At 36.8% G+C, this 17,108-nt stretch overlaps 1 protein-coding gene across 1 annotated transcript in view; it reads left to right on the top strand.

Annotated features, from left to right (window-relative positions):
* LRBA (LPS responsive beige-like anchor protein) overlaps positions 1–17,108 on the top strand; it is a 747,979-nt gene that overhangs the window by 579,872 nt on the left and 150,999 nt on the right. The window contains exon 47 of the mRNA XM_018061590.1: positions 10,027–10,179. Within this exon, the coding sequence (XP_017917079.1) occupies positions 10,027–10,179 (153 nt within the window). The remainder of the gene's footprint in view (positions 1–10,026; positions 10,180–17,108) is intronic.

The following is a 17,108-nucleotide window of genomic DNA, read 5'->3' as shown; positions in this document are numbered from 1 at the left end:
AGGACCCTCGCGCAAGTGACCATAAATTCTCACTTCACCTGCTCCCCATGTGGGATTTTCTCTATACAACAGCGAGAATAATCTCTTTGTTTTATAAGTCAGATCACATCCTGTGCTCCCATCCATGTAGTGATCACTTGTCTAGCTTAGACCAGAATTCAGCTTCTTAGCGCAGCCCTGTGCTGTTCAGTGGCTTCATTGATGACTCATGTCTTTTTACCCTCCTGTAGCCTCACTTGCCTTTGTTGTGGTTCCTCTTCAAAAATGCCAAGCCTGCTCCTTTTCTTTTTAATATAAATTTGTTTATTTTAATCGGAGGCTAATTACTTTACAATACTGTATTGATTTTGCCATACATCAACATGAATCCACCCCGGGTGTATGTGTTCCCCGTCCTGACCCCCCCTCCACCTCCCTTCCCCCAAGCCTGCTCCTGTTCTGGTTGCTTTGCATGTAATGTTCTCTCTGCCACAACCACTTTCCCCATTTATTTATTTATTTTTCATTCAGGTCTCTGCTCAAATGTCACCTCCTCAGAGTGGACGTGCCTGAACTCTCTCTCTAAAATAACACTGCCCAACCACCATCATTTTCTATCCCTTTATCTTGCCCTTTTTAAAAAAAATATAATGTTTGCCACCATTTGACATGATACATACATTAGTTTGTTTATTTCATGTCTCCGTAGCTAGAGCTCTGTGAAAGGTGGGGACTTTCTGTTTTGTTCAGTTGGTAACCTCAGCATTTAGAACAATGCCTTGCATTTAGTTAGAAATCAATAAATATTGGTTGAATGAATGAAATCTGTCTTATAACTTTTTGTGTATCATTAGTGATGAATGCAAAATTTTGTTGTTATGAAATCAGTAAGATCAGTACAGCATATTCCATACTTAAAATTAAATAGAATGTGATTAAATCCTAGGAGTTTACTAAATAGTATTTAAAAAATAAATGACCATCAGTAATATTATGCAGAATTGGTTTTAGCTTTAATAACCCTTAAAGGTATTAAATGTGTATCTGTTCATTAGAAGTAATAATACAAAATAGAGATGATCAGAAAATAGTTTTGTGTGTGTACTGTGAGATTTGTTAAACATGAGACCTTTGACTTGCCCTCCGCTACTTCAGGAACCCCAGGGGCTGTGATCTGAAGATAAGTTAGGTTTTTTTTTCTCTTCTATCAGCATGTCTTCTACCATAATACATTCCACAGATGCTGATAGCATCAGCGTTAGAACCATTTATAAGAAAATGTTTAGCTACAGTTAGTAGAACATAGTTGCTGGATATGTATTTCTTGAAGTATTTGTTAAGAGAAAAAGCTTAAGTTAGGATGACTTGACAGTTTTATTTTCTTCATCTGTTCTTCCTATTTTCAAACAAACTTTTAAATAATTCAGAATTTTAATAATGCTAAAAGACAGTAAAATTAAAATCTTGCCCTTTTCTGTACATCCTTTCCACATTTCTGGCACATGTATCTCCCTCCCTCCTTCCCTCCCTCCGTCTTCCTCTTGCTGGCTCTTCATTCTGCCCCTTCCTCTCCCTCTCTCTGTCTCCCCTCTCTTTTTTCTTCCTTCTCTCTCCCCCTTTCCCTCTCTTTCTCTCTTCCTTCTCTCTTTTTTTGGCAGTCTCTCTCTTTCAGTCTCTCTCTGTTTCACATCCACGTTAGAGTGAGCTCAAGCTGCCTTACTTCTCTTGTAACAATGAAGAACACTCACACTCTAACTGAACTGTATTTGTGTTCATCCTTGTTTTTGTACATAACTTACAGATTTGTTGATTTAACCACATCTTTTTAACCCTTTTCTTTTTAATGCATCAGTAAGTTAAATGATATACCTATGTACTAATATTTTTTAGTATTGAACTTTGTACTCTTGTGTCTACAGTGAACCATTTTTTTGTTATTCTTGTTATTCCTTGACAAAAAGTTCTTAAGAAATGGAATATTTTTCCTCTTACGCTACTTACAGACTGGGCAGAAAAAAATTGTGTAAAGCACTTAGAAAATGTTCCTATCTTCCTAAATTATAAAAATGTACACAGGTCAGCTATAGTTTGTTTTTTGAATTAGTGATCTTATATTTTTGTTCAGTGGAAAAATACACATTCTTCATTAATATATTTTAGATACTGGTGTTAACTGTTCTTCCCCATACTTAAAGCAATATGTATGTATTTTATAACTTGCTCCAGAAAAGATTTACGGTGGACGTTCTATTTCCATCTTCTGGCAGTCACTGCCTACCTGTTATTTGCATCATTAATGTCCATTATCTCTCCCCAAATTACACTGTCCTGGAAGATAGGCGTCTGAAACAGCAAAAGATACAGCGAAGATGTCCAGTCCAAAGCCGCAGGTGGAAAAATGTGTTTGAAAGCAGGAAAGTGCTATAAAGTATTGAGAGTATTCATCATAAGATGAGGCATGTGAAGCTATGCTGTCATTATTAGTAAAAATAAATAAATCTGTTTTAAATGTGATGGCTGTTTAGTAGGAACTACTTTCTCAAATACTTTTGTGGTCATGTTTACTTTTACAATTAAATATTATTAACTTGCCCTTAGGATTATGTTAAACACTTTTAAGAATATCTGTCATTGAGTTACCTGTTGGCAGGTCAAGTCTCTAATTTAGGGTTGTTATTGGGGCACATTAATGATGATAATAATAATAGTAAGATCTTTTGTGCTTGTAGAATTCTGTATTATCTCATATTAGCCTCACAGTAACCCTGTGCTTTAGAAGTGGCACTTGAGGTAACTAAGGCTGCCCTGGTGGCTCAGATGGTAAAGAATCTGCCAGCAGTGTGGGAGACACAGGTTTGATGCCTGGTTTGGGAAAATCCTCTGGAGAAGGGAATGGCAATCCACTCCAGTATACTTGCCAAGAGAATTCCATGGACACAGGAGCCTGGGGGGCTTCAGTTCATGGGGTTGCAGAGAGTCAGACACTACCGAGTGACTACACTTTCAAGGGTTAGAAAAGTTAAATTAAAACCATGTGACCAGTAAGTTGAATAGACAATATATAATCTAAAATTTAGCTTTCACATCTTTTTTTTCTACCATCAGTATCCCCAAAGCAGTGACTTGTCAGGATTTCATATTTCAACAAAAAGGAAAAAAAAAATTTTACTTTAGTTGTGAAGTAGCATCTTTGTTCTTATTTCAGTTTTGATTACCTTATTTCTTTGGATTAAAAGACTAGTATTTGTCATGGTTGCCTGGGTATTATTGAAGTGATGGTTTTAATTCAATGGATAGAATTGGTGGCTATTAGAAGGCGAATCGTGCAGCCTTGCTGCAGAGGCCATTCATATCAGTGCGGATCGTACCTTAGTAAAGAAACCAAACATATGTGTGGTCACAACCAATCCTTGTCATTATGCCATGAAAGCCTGGGGATTTGTGATCAAAGCAATGGGCTTATCCTTAACTGTGGTATAACCTCTGGTTGAACCTTTCAAACTTTTATTTTAAGAGATGATACACTACGTTTTGACCATGTTACTTACCTCGAAGACCTATCCACCTAATTAAGTGATAGAGATTAAAATTATTGTCAGCAAGTCAAAAGAAAATGTGACTTGTAAATACCTCTGTCTCCTGTCAGTGTTGTTTACTTATCATTTTCCACTGATGTTTTAAAGAATTGCTGAACATGTGTTTTTTATCCAGAGCTGAATGTTCTGTTCTGATGAATATAAAACATACTTCACTTTGTAAACGTACGTTAGACGTATTAGAGAGACATAATCTTTGACTCTGTCACTAAATTTCATCTGTCAAAGGAGATAATTCTGAACTGTAATATTTAGTGTTATTTCAAGGCATGGTTCTTAGAAAGATGCTTTTAGGATTTAGATGGAATTCTGCATGTAACTTGAATGTCATTATCATCCATAGTAAAATTTAGGCAGTATATATACTTACTTGTTTCTTTGGTTAGATGTTGGTGTACCTCAGTTGAGTTCAGCTGTTTATTTCCTATCACGAGGATATTCAACTTTCATCAACTGATTTACTTTTGCAGATCTCCTTATAGTGAGATGATAATATGTTTTCAGTATATATACTTACTTTTTCACTTAATTGTCTTTAATTGATGATGTCCTTTATACCATATTAGACACTTCATAATCTTTCTCTTCGGTTTTAATTTACTGGAAACATGTGTCCATTTTAAAATTATCTCCTGTTCCATGTATGTAGTCCTCTCCAAACCAACTGAATAGTTCTTCATTGATCATTGGAAACAAATGATATGTGCATGTTTCAATCTCTGTACCTCTTCCTAAGATATTCTGCTTGGCAGAACTGTTCTTGTCTTTCCCTTCTGCTATTTATCTTTGATTGTAACTACCATTCTTCAACAGGTTTTTATTGAATATCTAAATATGCCACTTACTGTGTCTAGGCTTTGGAGGTATAGCAAGACACATAAAGTCCTTAATCTCCTGGAGCCGTCAGTTAGAGGGAGCAGTATAGTTTGATGAGTGTTATATTATGAAAGTACAGTATATTTTGTTCTTCTCCCCAGAACTTTCTCTGACAACCCCAACTTCTAGGCATCCTTTTTTCTTTTGAATTTCTAGAAGGCTGTTTGTGCTTATAACCAGTTTACTCCCAATTAATATATCCTTTCACTGTTTAAGAATGTACATCTGTGATCTGTAGAGGGGAAGTAACACTTATGTCTCCGTATCCCAGATCCTAACACACTTCTTTGTAAAGTAAAAATGAAGTGAATTTCTTTGTGATTGTGATTGCTATATAACACTTCATGTCTATCTGATGCTTATATCAAAGAATATCAAAGAATCAAGTAACAGGAACTTTAAAAAAGTTTTACTCTGCTCAAAGTGAGTTCTATCATTTTGTTTCCTAGAAATAATTGTGAGTAAATATATTGGTACCTCTTTATTATTTAAATACAGTTGACTCTTGAACAACATAGGTTTGAACGGCGTGTGTCTACTTATCTCTGGATTTTTTTCAATAGTACTACCCTGTCCAGGATTGGTTGAATCCATGGGTTCAGAACCACCTATGCAGGATACAGAGGAACTGCAGATATGAAGTGCCAGTTTTTGACTGGGTGGAGGGTTGTTGTTGTTGTTCAGTTGCTAAGTCATGTTCCGCTCTTTGCGACCCCGTGAACTGCTAAGCACTCGAGAATTCCCTGTCCTTCACTGTCTCCCTGAGTTTGCTCAGATTCATGTATATTGAGTCAGTGATGCCATCCAACCATCTCATCCTCTGTCGCCCCCTTCTCCTCTTGCTCTCAGTCTTTGCCAGCATCAGGGTCTTTTCCGTGAGCCAGCTCTTCACATCAGGTGAACAAAGTACTGGAGCTTCAGCACCAGACCTTCCAGTGAATATTCAGGGTTGATCTCCTTTAGGTTGGATCTCTTTGCCGTCTAAAGGACTCTCAGAGTCTTCTCCAACACCACGGTTCAAAAGCACCAATTTTTCAGGACTCAGCCTTCTTCATGGTCCAGCTCTCACATGCATACGTGAGTACTGGAAAACTGTAGCTTTTACTCTGTGGACTTTCGTCGGCAAGGTAATGTCTCTGCTTTATAAAACACTGTCTAGGTTTATCATAGCTATTCTTCCAAGGAGCAAGCATCTTTCAATTTCGTGGCTGCCGTCATCATCTGCATTGATTTTGGAGTCCAAGAAAATGAAATCTGACACTGTTTCTACATTTTCCCCATCTATTTGCCGTGAAGTGATAGGACCGGATGCCATGATCTTTGTTTTTTGAATGTTGAGTTTTAAGCCAGCTTTTTCACTCTCCTCTTTCACCTTTGTCATGAATCTCTCTTTAGTTCCTCTTTACTTTCTGCCACTTTAATACCACGGTCATTAAAGTGGTATCATCTGCATATCTGAGGTTGTTGATATTTCTCCCAGCTTGTGATTCATCCACCCTGGCATTTCGCATGATGTACTCTGCATATAACTTAAATGTGTTTTCCAAGGATCAACTGTATAAATTTAAATCTGGAACCACTACAAGTATATAAGAAGTGTCCTCATTTGAATTCAAATCTTCATATCTGGCTAGTAGGAAATTTATTCACAGTCATTAGATGCTTAGGACAAAGGCCTCCTTTCCCAAGGCTTGAATGAGATGCAGGCTTGTGTGGTACCTAAAAAAATTGGCTTTCACGTCTTCAGTTCCTCTTTTTCACTAGTAATATATCCTCATTGTCTAGGATGTATGGTCTTTTGGAAGCTGGCAGCTCTGCTGGTTATCCAAGCTTGAGTTAAATATTTGCTGATGCCAGAAGCCCTGGTGCCAGGTGACTAGCTTAGCTAAGTGCACCATCATGGAGCGTGTGTGCAGGTGGGCAGATTGTTCTCTGTGTAAGGGGGCTTGACTGAAGGAAAGAAGAGAAGCTACACTCACCAAACTGAGTTCTCTTGTGACTGAATTAGCCCTGAAAGATTGCCTTTTTCTTAATTCATATAGAGGCACCATATGGACAAGCTGTAATCCCGATCACTACTTACCATCCCCTAGGTTCCAGACTAGCCTCTCTATCCCCTCCCCTTCTCCTCTGGCTCAGAGAACACTGACTACCAATTTTGAGAAACTTGGTTCCCTAATTCTGGGGAAAATCTCTCTTCTCCTTGATTTCTGTCTTTTAAAAATACCCTTGACACTACTTCTCCTGGGCATTTTATATAGTCTCCTGTTTGCTTAGACTTTCACAAAAGACAGAAAAAAAAGGATGTTTTCAGGAGGCCTCTTCTCTGGACCCTGCAAATATTCTGGAAATGCCTGACAACTGTCTTGAAATTGGAAGGTTGTATGCAGTGGGAGATTGAGGAGTAAAAAGTAAAGAAGCATAACACAGAATTCCCATCCCAATAAATTTCAAGTGAAATATTAAGCCTAATTTTTATTTGACTTTCATTTTTGTTTTTTGTTTAATCATTTGTTTTGTATTGGGGTATAGGCAGTTAACAAACACTGTTGTGAAAGTTTCAGGTGAACAGTGAAAGGAGTTAGCCATACATATACATGTATCCATTCCCCCTCAAAGCCCCCTCCCATCCAGCCTGCCGCATAACAGTGAACAGAGTTCCATTAATTTTTAATTGATAAAGTTTACAGTTTTAATTTTGAGCATCTTTATAGCATCCTTTATACAAAATGTATAAGGTATCTAGCTTTAGTAGGAAATCACAAATAAGGTCTATGGTAATTATGGAAATTGATAAGTCTTTACCTCCAGCATTATAGAAAAGATACAACTGAAAGTTTAACATGGTCCAGTCATATCTTGTATTAAAAATTTCTTGTTTGTTTTATATGTAATTTTGCTCTATTTTATTTTGAGATAAATTAACTGAATTTACATTTAGGGTAAAGGCTTCCCTGGTGGTTCAGATGGTAAAGAATCTTCCTGCAATACAGGCAAGACAGGTTTGATCCCAGGGTCGGGAAGGTCCTCTGGAGAAGGAAATGGCAACCATTCTTGCTTGGAGAATTCCATGGACAGAGGAGCCTGGTGGGCTACATAATGAACTAATATGTTTAAATAAAATGGGCTAGGAACAAAATATATTTCTGTTCATTGAATTTAGAACTTGTAAAAGAACCAATGAAGAGCCTTTATGTTTTGAACAAATATATTTTTGTCAGTTTATTTAACTAAATAAAATGAGAGATGTAGAAGATAGGAAAAAACATTAAAAAATCATAAGCGCTTTGGTACTACATAAGAAGAATTAAACATTTTATTTATAAGAAATTTGCTATGAAAGGTCATTTGTCCCCTTTCTTCTTTCTAGATATGGTCTCAAGAAAGAGTATATTTTTTGTATATTTTTACTGTGTAATATGTATCTCTGATTTATGATGCAGGTGACTGATCGCCCAAATGAAAACTTGGGAGAAACCTAGCATCTAAAATTCAGCCGTTATCGTTGTCTTGACTCCTAGGAGAATCACTACGGAGAAGCATAGTGTGTATGACAGGCAGAAGAAGGGTGACGCCCCCTGTCAGAGTGTTAGGGTGAGGGTAGGGGTACACAAGTGTCACAGCACTCTTCAGCAAATCGATAGTTACGAAGCGGCATATCCACATATGGTAAAAGAGACGGCCATGGAGTAAGTCGTATCCAACTCCTTTGCGACCCCATGGACTGTAGCCTGCCAGACTCCTCTGTCCGTGCAATTTCCCAGGCAGATCACTGGAGTGGGTTGCCATTTCCTTCTCCAGGGGATCTTCCTGACCCAGGGATCGAACACAACATCTCCTGCCTTGACAGGCAAGTTCTTTACCACTGAGCCACCATCAAAGCATGTTGTGTGTGTGTGCGTGTGTGTGCGTGTGTGTGTGTGCGTGCGTGTGTGTGTGTATGTAACTTTTTTTCAGGAGAACTAATTTTCTTATCATGGAAAAATGGAAAGTTTTTGTTTACTATTTTTAAAAAGTGCTTAGAATATATGTTAAAAACATCTTTAAAATGTTCAGCACTGTGTATACTATGTAAGTAGAGTCTGTGCTTATTTGATGATTAAGTACAGAGGCTTTAATTACATAGAGTTAAATGTCAATCTAAATGTTTCTCTAATTTCCAAATTTATCATTAATCAGCTGTATAACCTTGGGCAAATTGTAAGTTGTTTGAGCCTTAGTTGGTTCTTTAAATGGCGATGATACCTTACCTTGTAAAATTGTTGTGAAGATTAAATGTGATAAGTTGTGAAGTTTAAATGTGATGTTTATTAAGAGTTTATTTTAGTATTTGACTCATCTCATGCAGTAAATCTTATTTAGCTCAAATTGAATATAGCTTTTTGTTGCATAAAATAGCACATATATGTCTTTTGTTAGGCTTACATGCATCATTTTGGAGAAGAAAATCTTAAAATTTTGGTATAATCACTGTATCATTTTATTTATGATTAAACTTTTAGTAGGACTCTTCCTTTTAAAAAATTTTTGTTAAGTTTAAATGTTTTTCATGTTAGTGATCATGTGGTTGTCAGGCACTTGGAGGACAGGGTCATTTCTACCCTGCTTAGTTAATTATTGTGATTGTAAACAAAGGATGTACAATTCAAAGTCAAGCAGCATTTCACATGGATGATGGAGGTGATAATAGCTTAATTCCTGCTGAATTTTTTTTCTTTGCTCTAGTGAATTCATACTGACCTTGTCCAAAATCTGATGACCTCCCTATTTTACTCAACCATTTGGAAAGCAAGGCTGCCATAGCTGGCCCTGAGGGGGTAGCTGAAAGACCACTGAGTCACTGACCCATGTCAAGACTGGATTTCAAGTCTGATCTGTAGGACCTCTGAAATAATTATACATGGGGCTTATTGTACTCAAAAACCTAACTGGTTGCATTTTTGTGCTTATTAAGTATCTTGTTAAAGTGTATTTTAAATGTCTTTATTTAAGTCGTATTTAATTTACTATTTCTCATGCAGGTCATTTTCTAGACTAATTATAAATTTTTATCTTTTATCAGAGTTAGTACCTTCAAACTAAACTTGAATGTTTTGAAATGTGAGCAAAATATATTATTACACCCTGGCTAACTTCATCGAATATCTTCCTGGTTCATGATGGACCAAAGCTTTTTAGTGTTTATAAAGATCTTGTTTTTTTATGGCAAAAATTCCATATACCTAAACAAAAAAAATCTAGTTTAAGCTGTTATTAATATTGTAGCATGTTAATCTCTCTTTATATGTTTTCTAACCTCAAATATTACTCAAATGTTGGTATTTTAAGGGTTTTGAGGTTATAAGAATTGTCATAAGGAAAGCATATGACCACCCAGTAAGGTGTTTTTTTAGATTTGATTGGATGTGATCAGTCAGCCTTGATGGAACTTTGTGATAGAGCTAGGATATGAAAACAGAAAAAAATTTCCTATGTTTATTTTATTCTTCTGCATAATAGGAAATGTTTGGCTTTTTATAAATACCTTCAGTTTTCTACAGTTTATAATATGACTTTGTCTTTTATTTTTATATAGGAGTTGATCCCTGAATTTTATTATCTCTCTGAGATGTTTGTCAACTTCAATAATTATAATCTTGGAGTAATGGATGATGGGACAGTAGTGTCAGATGTTGAACTTCCTCCTTGGGCCAAAACCTCAGAAGAATTTGTTCGCATAAACAGATTGGTAAGTTGGAATCATCTACTCTGTCATGAAACTTTTCTCAAAGTGTATTCCATGTGTTGGTATAATCATTAACCCTTACTCTTCTGAACAAAACTGTAATTGATAGGGATAACGGAAAGTGACATGATAGTTCATAAATCTCTGTATATACTTTATAAAATCTTATTGACTTGAAAGGTATAATGGTTTCTTTTATGCAGGATTTAGGCTACTTTTGCCTGGCAAATCCCATGGACGGAGGAGCCTGGTAGGCTGCAGTCCATGGGGTCGCTAGGAGTCGGACACGACTGAGTGACTTCACTTTCACTTTTCACTTTCATGCATTGGAGAAGGAAATGGCAACCCACTCTAGTGTTCTTGCCTGGAGAATCCCAGGGACGGGGGAGCCTGGTGGGCTGCCGTCGTGTATGGGGTCGCACAGAGTCGGACACGACTGATGCGACTTAGCAGCAGCAGGCTACTTTTATATGAATGTGAGGATTCAAGATTATAAGTGAAAGTTACAAGTGAATTTCTTAGAGAGTGCTATGCTTTTTCAAACACGAGTTTCTTGTACCATTAGAAGTATAGAATTCTATGTTCCAGGTTAGAAGGCCATTGAGCATTTTGATAATAGAAAAAGATTTTCAAAATTTAACCTGTATCTATCTTTTAAAGGAAATTTCATGTAATATTTAGAATAGGAAAACTTTAAAATTTAAAACTGTGCTTGTAAAACACTCTAAGAATCCTCCAGTGGACTCTAATACCCCCTGTTTTATGGGTTCTAGATTATTCTATGAAAAACTAATGTGATTTTTCCTTTTTGCCCTTAACTTTCATAAATGCTGAGAATTAGGAAGCCTCATTCTCAGTTTTTTTAAAGTAGTATCTTTATCAAACTTCATACTAAAAATTGAATGTGAATTTCATTGTGTTTTTAATTTACACCAAAACAAACTTTTTTTTTTTTGGTGCTGCTAAGATGGGTGGCACTGAGAGTAGGCATCAGAGGGCAGACACTGAAACCACAATCACAGAACACTAACCAATCTCATCACATGGACCACAGCCCTGTCTAACTCAATGGAACTATGAGCCATGCCATGCAGGGCCACCCGGCATGGATGGGTCATGGTGGAGAGTTCTGACAAAATGTGGTCCACTGGAGAAGGAAATGGCAAACCACTTCAGTATTCTTGCCTTGAGAACCCCATGAACAGTATGAAAAGGCAAAAAGATGGGACACTGAAAGATGAACTCCCTAGGTCAGTAGGTGCCCAGTATGCTACTGGAGATCAGTGGAGAAATAAAACCAGAAAGAATGAAGAGATGGAGCCAATGCAAAAACTATACCCAGTTGTGGGTGTGACTGGTGATGGAAGCAAGGTCCGATGCTGTAAAGAGCAATACTGCATAGGAACCTGGAATGTCAGGTCCATGAATCAAGGCAATTTGGAAGTGGTCAAACAGGAGACAGCAAGAGTGAGTGTCAACATTCTAGGAACCAGCGAACTAAAATGGACTGGAATGGGTAAATTTAACTGAGATTACCGTTATATCTACTACTGTGGGCAAGAATCCCTTAAAGAAATGGAATAGCCCTCAAAGTCAACGAAAGAGTCTGAAATGAAGTACTGAAATGAAACACATTTATTAAGTTTAATTGACATACCATAAAAGCCACCTTTTAAAAAGTTGTCAATTCAGTGAGTTTTAGCAAATTTATAGGTTTGTGTAAGCATCAACACAATCAGCTCCCATCACTCTAAAATGTTTCCTTCTATACGTTTGCTCCCAATCCTAGTTCTAAGCAATCACTGATTCTGCCTCGATAGCTCTTCTTTTTCTAGAAATCTTACATAAATAGAAACCTGAGGCGTGTAGTCCTTTTGTACCTGGCTCTCTTACTCAGCATGATGTTCTTGAGACTCCTCCTGTTGTGCATAGAGCAGCAGTTTCTTTGTGTTGCTGCATAGTATCCCTTTGTATACATAATAACATATTTTGTTTATTTACCAGCTTATAGGTATTTGGCTTTTTTCCAGTTTTAGGCTATTAAGACTATTTGCATATATATTAGAGTTGATATCTGTTTTCATTTCTCTTGGATCAATTCCTAGGAGTTTTAATCCCTGAGTCATATGATAAGAATAGGGCTTCCCAGGTGGTGCAGTGGTAAAGAATCCCTGGGTCGGGAAGATTCCCTGGAGTAGGAAATGGCACCCTGTTCCAGTACACTTGCCTGGAAAATCCCATGGACGAGGAACCTGGCAGACTACAGGCCATGGGTCGCACAAAGTCAGACATGGCTGACTGACCACATGGACGCATGGGAAGAATATATTTACTGTTCTGCATTCCCATCAACAGTATGTGAAGTTTCAGTGTGCTGTATCCTTGCAAATATTTGTAATTGTCAATCTTTTTTACCTTAGCTCTTCAGTGATGCATTGTGATTTTAATTTGTGTTTCAGTAAAGACTAACGGTGTTGACCATTTTTCCACAGGCTTGTTTTCTGCTCATATATTCTTTGGTGCACGATCTATTCAAATCTTTTGCCTGTTTTTTAATTGTGTTGTATGTCTTTTTATTATTTTGTTGTAAGACATCTTTATATATTCCCCATAAAAGTTATTTTTCCAACATATGTTTTGCAGATCTTTTTCTCAGAGTCTGTGGCTTGTCTTTTGCTTTTTAATGGTTTCTTCTGAATCACCGTTTTGAATGAATGTTTTGTTAGCTATCAGGTAGATATAAGATAAAATTTATATAATATTTGAAAGATATAGTCATTCCCATTCTTGAGAAATATATCCCTTAGAAAAATTGAGATCATGTTGTGATCATTATTGAAACATTTTTTTCTCAATTTAAACTTTTTAGTCTCAAGGAAACCAGTTCTCTATCAATTCATTAATTCATCATTGCCATGTTTAGTATGGCTAAAAATACAAAGAAATTTGTTAAAGTATTTGGTTTACAAAAGGTCTAAGAGGCAGAATCATTCGAATAAATTATATTTAAAACTCTTCAGTAATATTTTGACATTTAAGGAAATATGATTCTATAAAGTAAGGTAAACCACTCTCCTGACAGTACCCTCACCCCTACTCAGACTGCTCTCTCCTCAGAAAAACCAGGTCTATTTGGAACAAGTCTTCCAAGGACGAGGAGGAAAAGAAGGTGGCAGCTTACCAAATTGTTTTTCATTAAAGTTTCGGTTTTGCTTGCTCATGCTTAGATATGATTATGAAATTTTATACAAAGTAGTGTTTAATAATACTAGTTGCACATTTATTACAACTTAAATAAGTTAAGTAAATGTTAGTCGTTCTGCCGTGTCTCTTTGAGACCCCATGGGCTGCAGCCTGCCAGACTCCTCTGTCTGTGGGATTCTCCAGGCAAGAATACTGGAGTGGGTTGCCATGCCCTTCTCCAAGGGGATCTTCCCGACCCAGGGAATGAACCCTGGTTGCCTGCATGGCAGGTGGGTTCTTTACCGTCTGAGCCACCAAGGAAGCTATTATAACTTATTATTGAATTATTAAACATTTTTCCCAGCGATTCCTCTTCCTGTGAACTTGACAGATGTCTTCATAGTTTAGGCTCTGAATAAGCTTATATTTATAACAGACCTCATAAAAGTTCACTGCAAATTAAATTCAAACATTTTATAGTACAATATTTACATCTCTGATAATTTTAACTCCTAATTAGGAAGGTACTCGATTTTTCTGACGTGTGTCTTTATGAAAGAATTTGATAACTCATTCATTCTTTCAAAAATATTTATTTTGCACCTATGATGAACAAAGCTTCCCACAGTACAGTTCATATTGACTCGTTTTAAAGTTTTCTGTTGACTCTCTGACTAAACTGTTAATACGGTGTTTTATGTGTGTGTTAGCATGCTATCACGTAAGGGTTTTATCCCCCTCCTCTTTGAGGTTTACCTCTTCAAGTCCACAGATTTTATGCAATGATTGTAGCTCATGAAATGCATACTACTTTGATCTGTGACCTTTCTGTGGTGCTAATCGGGTTCCTGATATCATTATACCTTACTCATTAATCATATTTCCTGCAGCCCGTCAGGCAGCCAGACAGAGCAAGTCCCTGTTTTCAGCCCTCTGTTGGCAGGTTTCTGCTTTTCCGGATTATTACAGACGATACTTTGGCTTCTCATAGTCAGAGCCACATCAAGCTGTGTGTTACAATTAAAGTCAGATGGTCCTCAGGTTGAACAGGGATATAGTGTTGCAGCTGTCTCTCTTCCTGGAACAAACCAGCACCAAGAACAGATGATCTATAGGACAGTGAATAATAACAGATTGTACAGTACTCCATTGGTAGCAGGGGATCCCAGATTTAATTAACTGACATACTCATTTTAAGATACATAGCACGTCTTTTTTAAGTATTTGCTTGCCCAGATATTATCTCAAGGGAATAGAATATTTTTAGGAGCATGATTCTGATGTTGGACAGTAACCCTACATTTTCTCTTTTTTTGGAGGACTCTAACTGCTACCTTACCTAACCATGTTACTCCTTAGAGTTTTCTGTAGGTAGTGAAGATCTAAATAAGAATTACTGAATTGGCTAACGTGTTGAATGTATATACAGAATCCTGTGTATTTTAGAAGGAAAACCCTCAGAGGTCTGATTATTCTTTCAGGTATATAAATTAAATTTTCTTTGTTCTAAAGAGTTGGAATCAGGGAAAAGCCAAAGCGGTCTTAACTATATCCCAGAGAGTGGTCTGAGTTATTTAATATTACCTAGATCAGGAAAAAAAAAATGTTCCAAATGCTGCTTTAGAAATATAAATGAGAAACAGGCCTTCATACTTTCAAATAATATAAAAATGTATAAGTTCAGACTGCTCATCATTTATCTCATGGTATAATGTCAATGTTATGGACCTATATTACACTGCCTCTTAGAACCCTTGAGTTTTAAGTTGAATAAGAGACATAAGACATAATAAGGAAACCATTTTCTCAGCAGTAATGTTACTTTAAAAGTTTATAGAAGTTGGTGAAGTGGAGCATTTTGTTTTAGCTGCAGGATGTATAGTTTATCCAAGTTATAATAGTAATTTGTTCGTTTAACCAGTACTTACTAAGTTGCCTGTTTGTGGACCAGCACTGTTAGACTCAGTGAACCAGACAGATAGTATCTCTACTCTTTGGAGATTACTTCTTGTTTGATAACTTAGGTTGTTGAAACAGAAAGCTTTTCAAGGCTGAGAGGTGGCATGAATTTGATAAAGGACATCGTCTATTGATGAATTGTACTCAGGTTACCAGTTAGAATCCCATTTGCTTTTGTGTGTCTTCTATAGCTTCTGTCTTCTCTGCTGTGTCATAAAAGCGACATGAGTTGTCACTTGCTTGAGAAGGTAAAGAAAAATAAAGTGAGTGTGTTGTCTTCTTTCCAATAAGATGTGGACACAGTAAAAGTGATTTTTGTATTGTTTTCTAAGAGAAAAATTAAAATTTCATATTTTATTTCACCACCTACCTTGTCTTTTCCTATCTATGCTAAAATCTAAGTCTGTTGAGGGTAAACCTTCATAGATCTTATGCATGTGACTGAACTTGGTCAGTCTTTTCTAACTTTTAAGAGCACTGACTAGGGAACATTTTTTTAAAACAGAAAATGTTTTGTTTAAAAAAAAATTTTTTTTAAACAAGCTTTTTAGAATGCAGATTCTAGAAGCTAACTTTTTTTTTCATACTGTTCCTTTTCCAATTGCCTTTTATTTTCCACATTGATAATGATGTGGCAAAGAATATGTTGTCAGAGCAATATAGCTTGTAATAGTTATTCTCAACTTTGGGCATATCCTTTCCTCCACCTCCCTCATTGGATCTAAATCCTGGGAGGATGGGGACAGATTTTTATTAATAGTTTTTCAATCTAAAGCTATTATTATTTGGTTTGCCTTTAATCCTGTTATGTAATTTGCTGTTAAATCTCGTTCAAAAAGGACACCTAAATAAGTGGGGGGAAAAAAGATGTGTTGATAGATTAATTCTCTCCTAATGTATTTATAAATCCACTATAGAATCCAGTCCAAGTTCCAATAGAATTGTTTTGTTTTGTTAGAATGTGAAAACTTGATTGCAAAGGCCAAAGGACCAATTATAGCCAAAATCCTTTCTGAAAACAAGTACAGATTCCCGAGGGACTTGTTCTACTATATGTCAATAGTTATTATAAAGCTGTAGTAATTATGGAAAATTAGGAAAAGGAGACTAATAAAAGTGAACAGAGAAGCCAGAAACAGACAAGGGCATATAAAGAAACTTCATCTGTCATAGAGTTAGTATTACAGATCTGTGGGGAGAGGAAGGACTTGTCAACTTAGATGAGATAAATAGTAATTTTATGTTGATTTCCAAGGGCTGCCATAACAAAGTAACGGAAATACTGGGTGGCTTAAAGAACAGGAATGTGTTGTCTCAGTTCTGGAGGCTGGAAGTCTGGAATCACAGTTTGACAAGGTTGGTTCCTTCTGAGGGTTGTGGAGAAAGGGTCATATGTAGATCTCTTGCTGGCCTGTATTTAGCTGTGTTCTCCTTACATCTCTAAACGTCATCCTCCCTTTATGTGTGTGTGTGTCTCTAAAAGTTCCCTTTTAATAAGGACTCCAGTTATATCGGGTTAGGGATACACTCTGCTCCAGTATGACCTCATCTTAACATAAATAATTACATGTGTAATGACCCTATTTCCAAATAAGGTCACATTCTGAGTTACTCAGTTCAGTTCAGTCCCTCAGTCATGTCTCACTCTTTGCGACCCCATGAATTGCAGCACGCCAGGCCTCCCTGTCCATCACCAGCTCCCGGAGTTCACTCAAACTCATGTCCATTGAGTCGGTGATGCCATCAAGCCATCTCATCCTCTGTCGTCCCCTTCTCTTCCTGCCCCCAAT

Source organism: Capra hircus, chromosome 17 (genome assembly GCF_001704415.2).
Source record: "Capra hircus breed San Clemente chromosome 17, ASM170441v1, whole genome shotgun sequence".
In the NCBI taxonomy this organism is placed as follows: Eukaryota; Metazoa; Chordata; class Mammalia; order Artiodactyla; family Bovidae; genus Capra; species Capra hircus.
The sequence above is the reverse complement of the archived record's forward strand: the minus strand, read 5'-3'. Positions and strand labels throughout refer to the sequence as shown.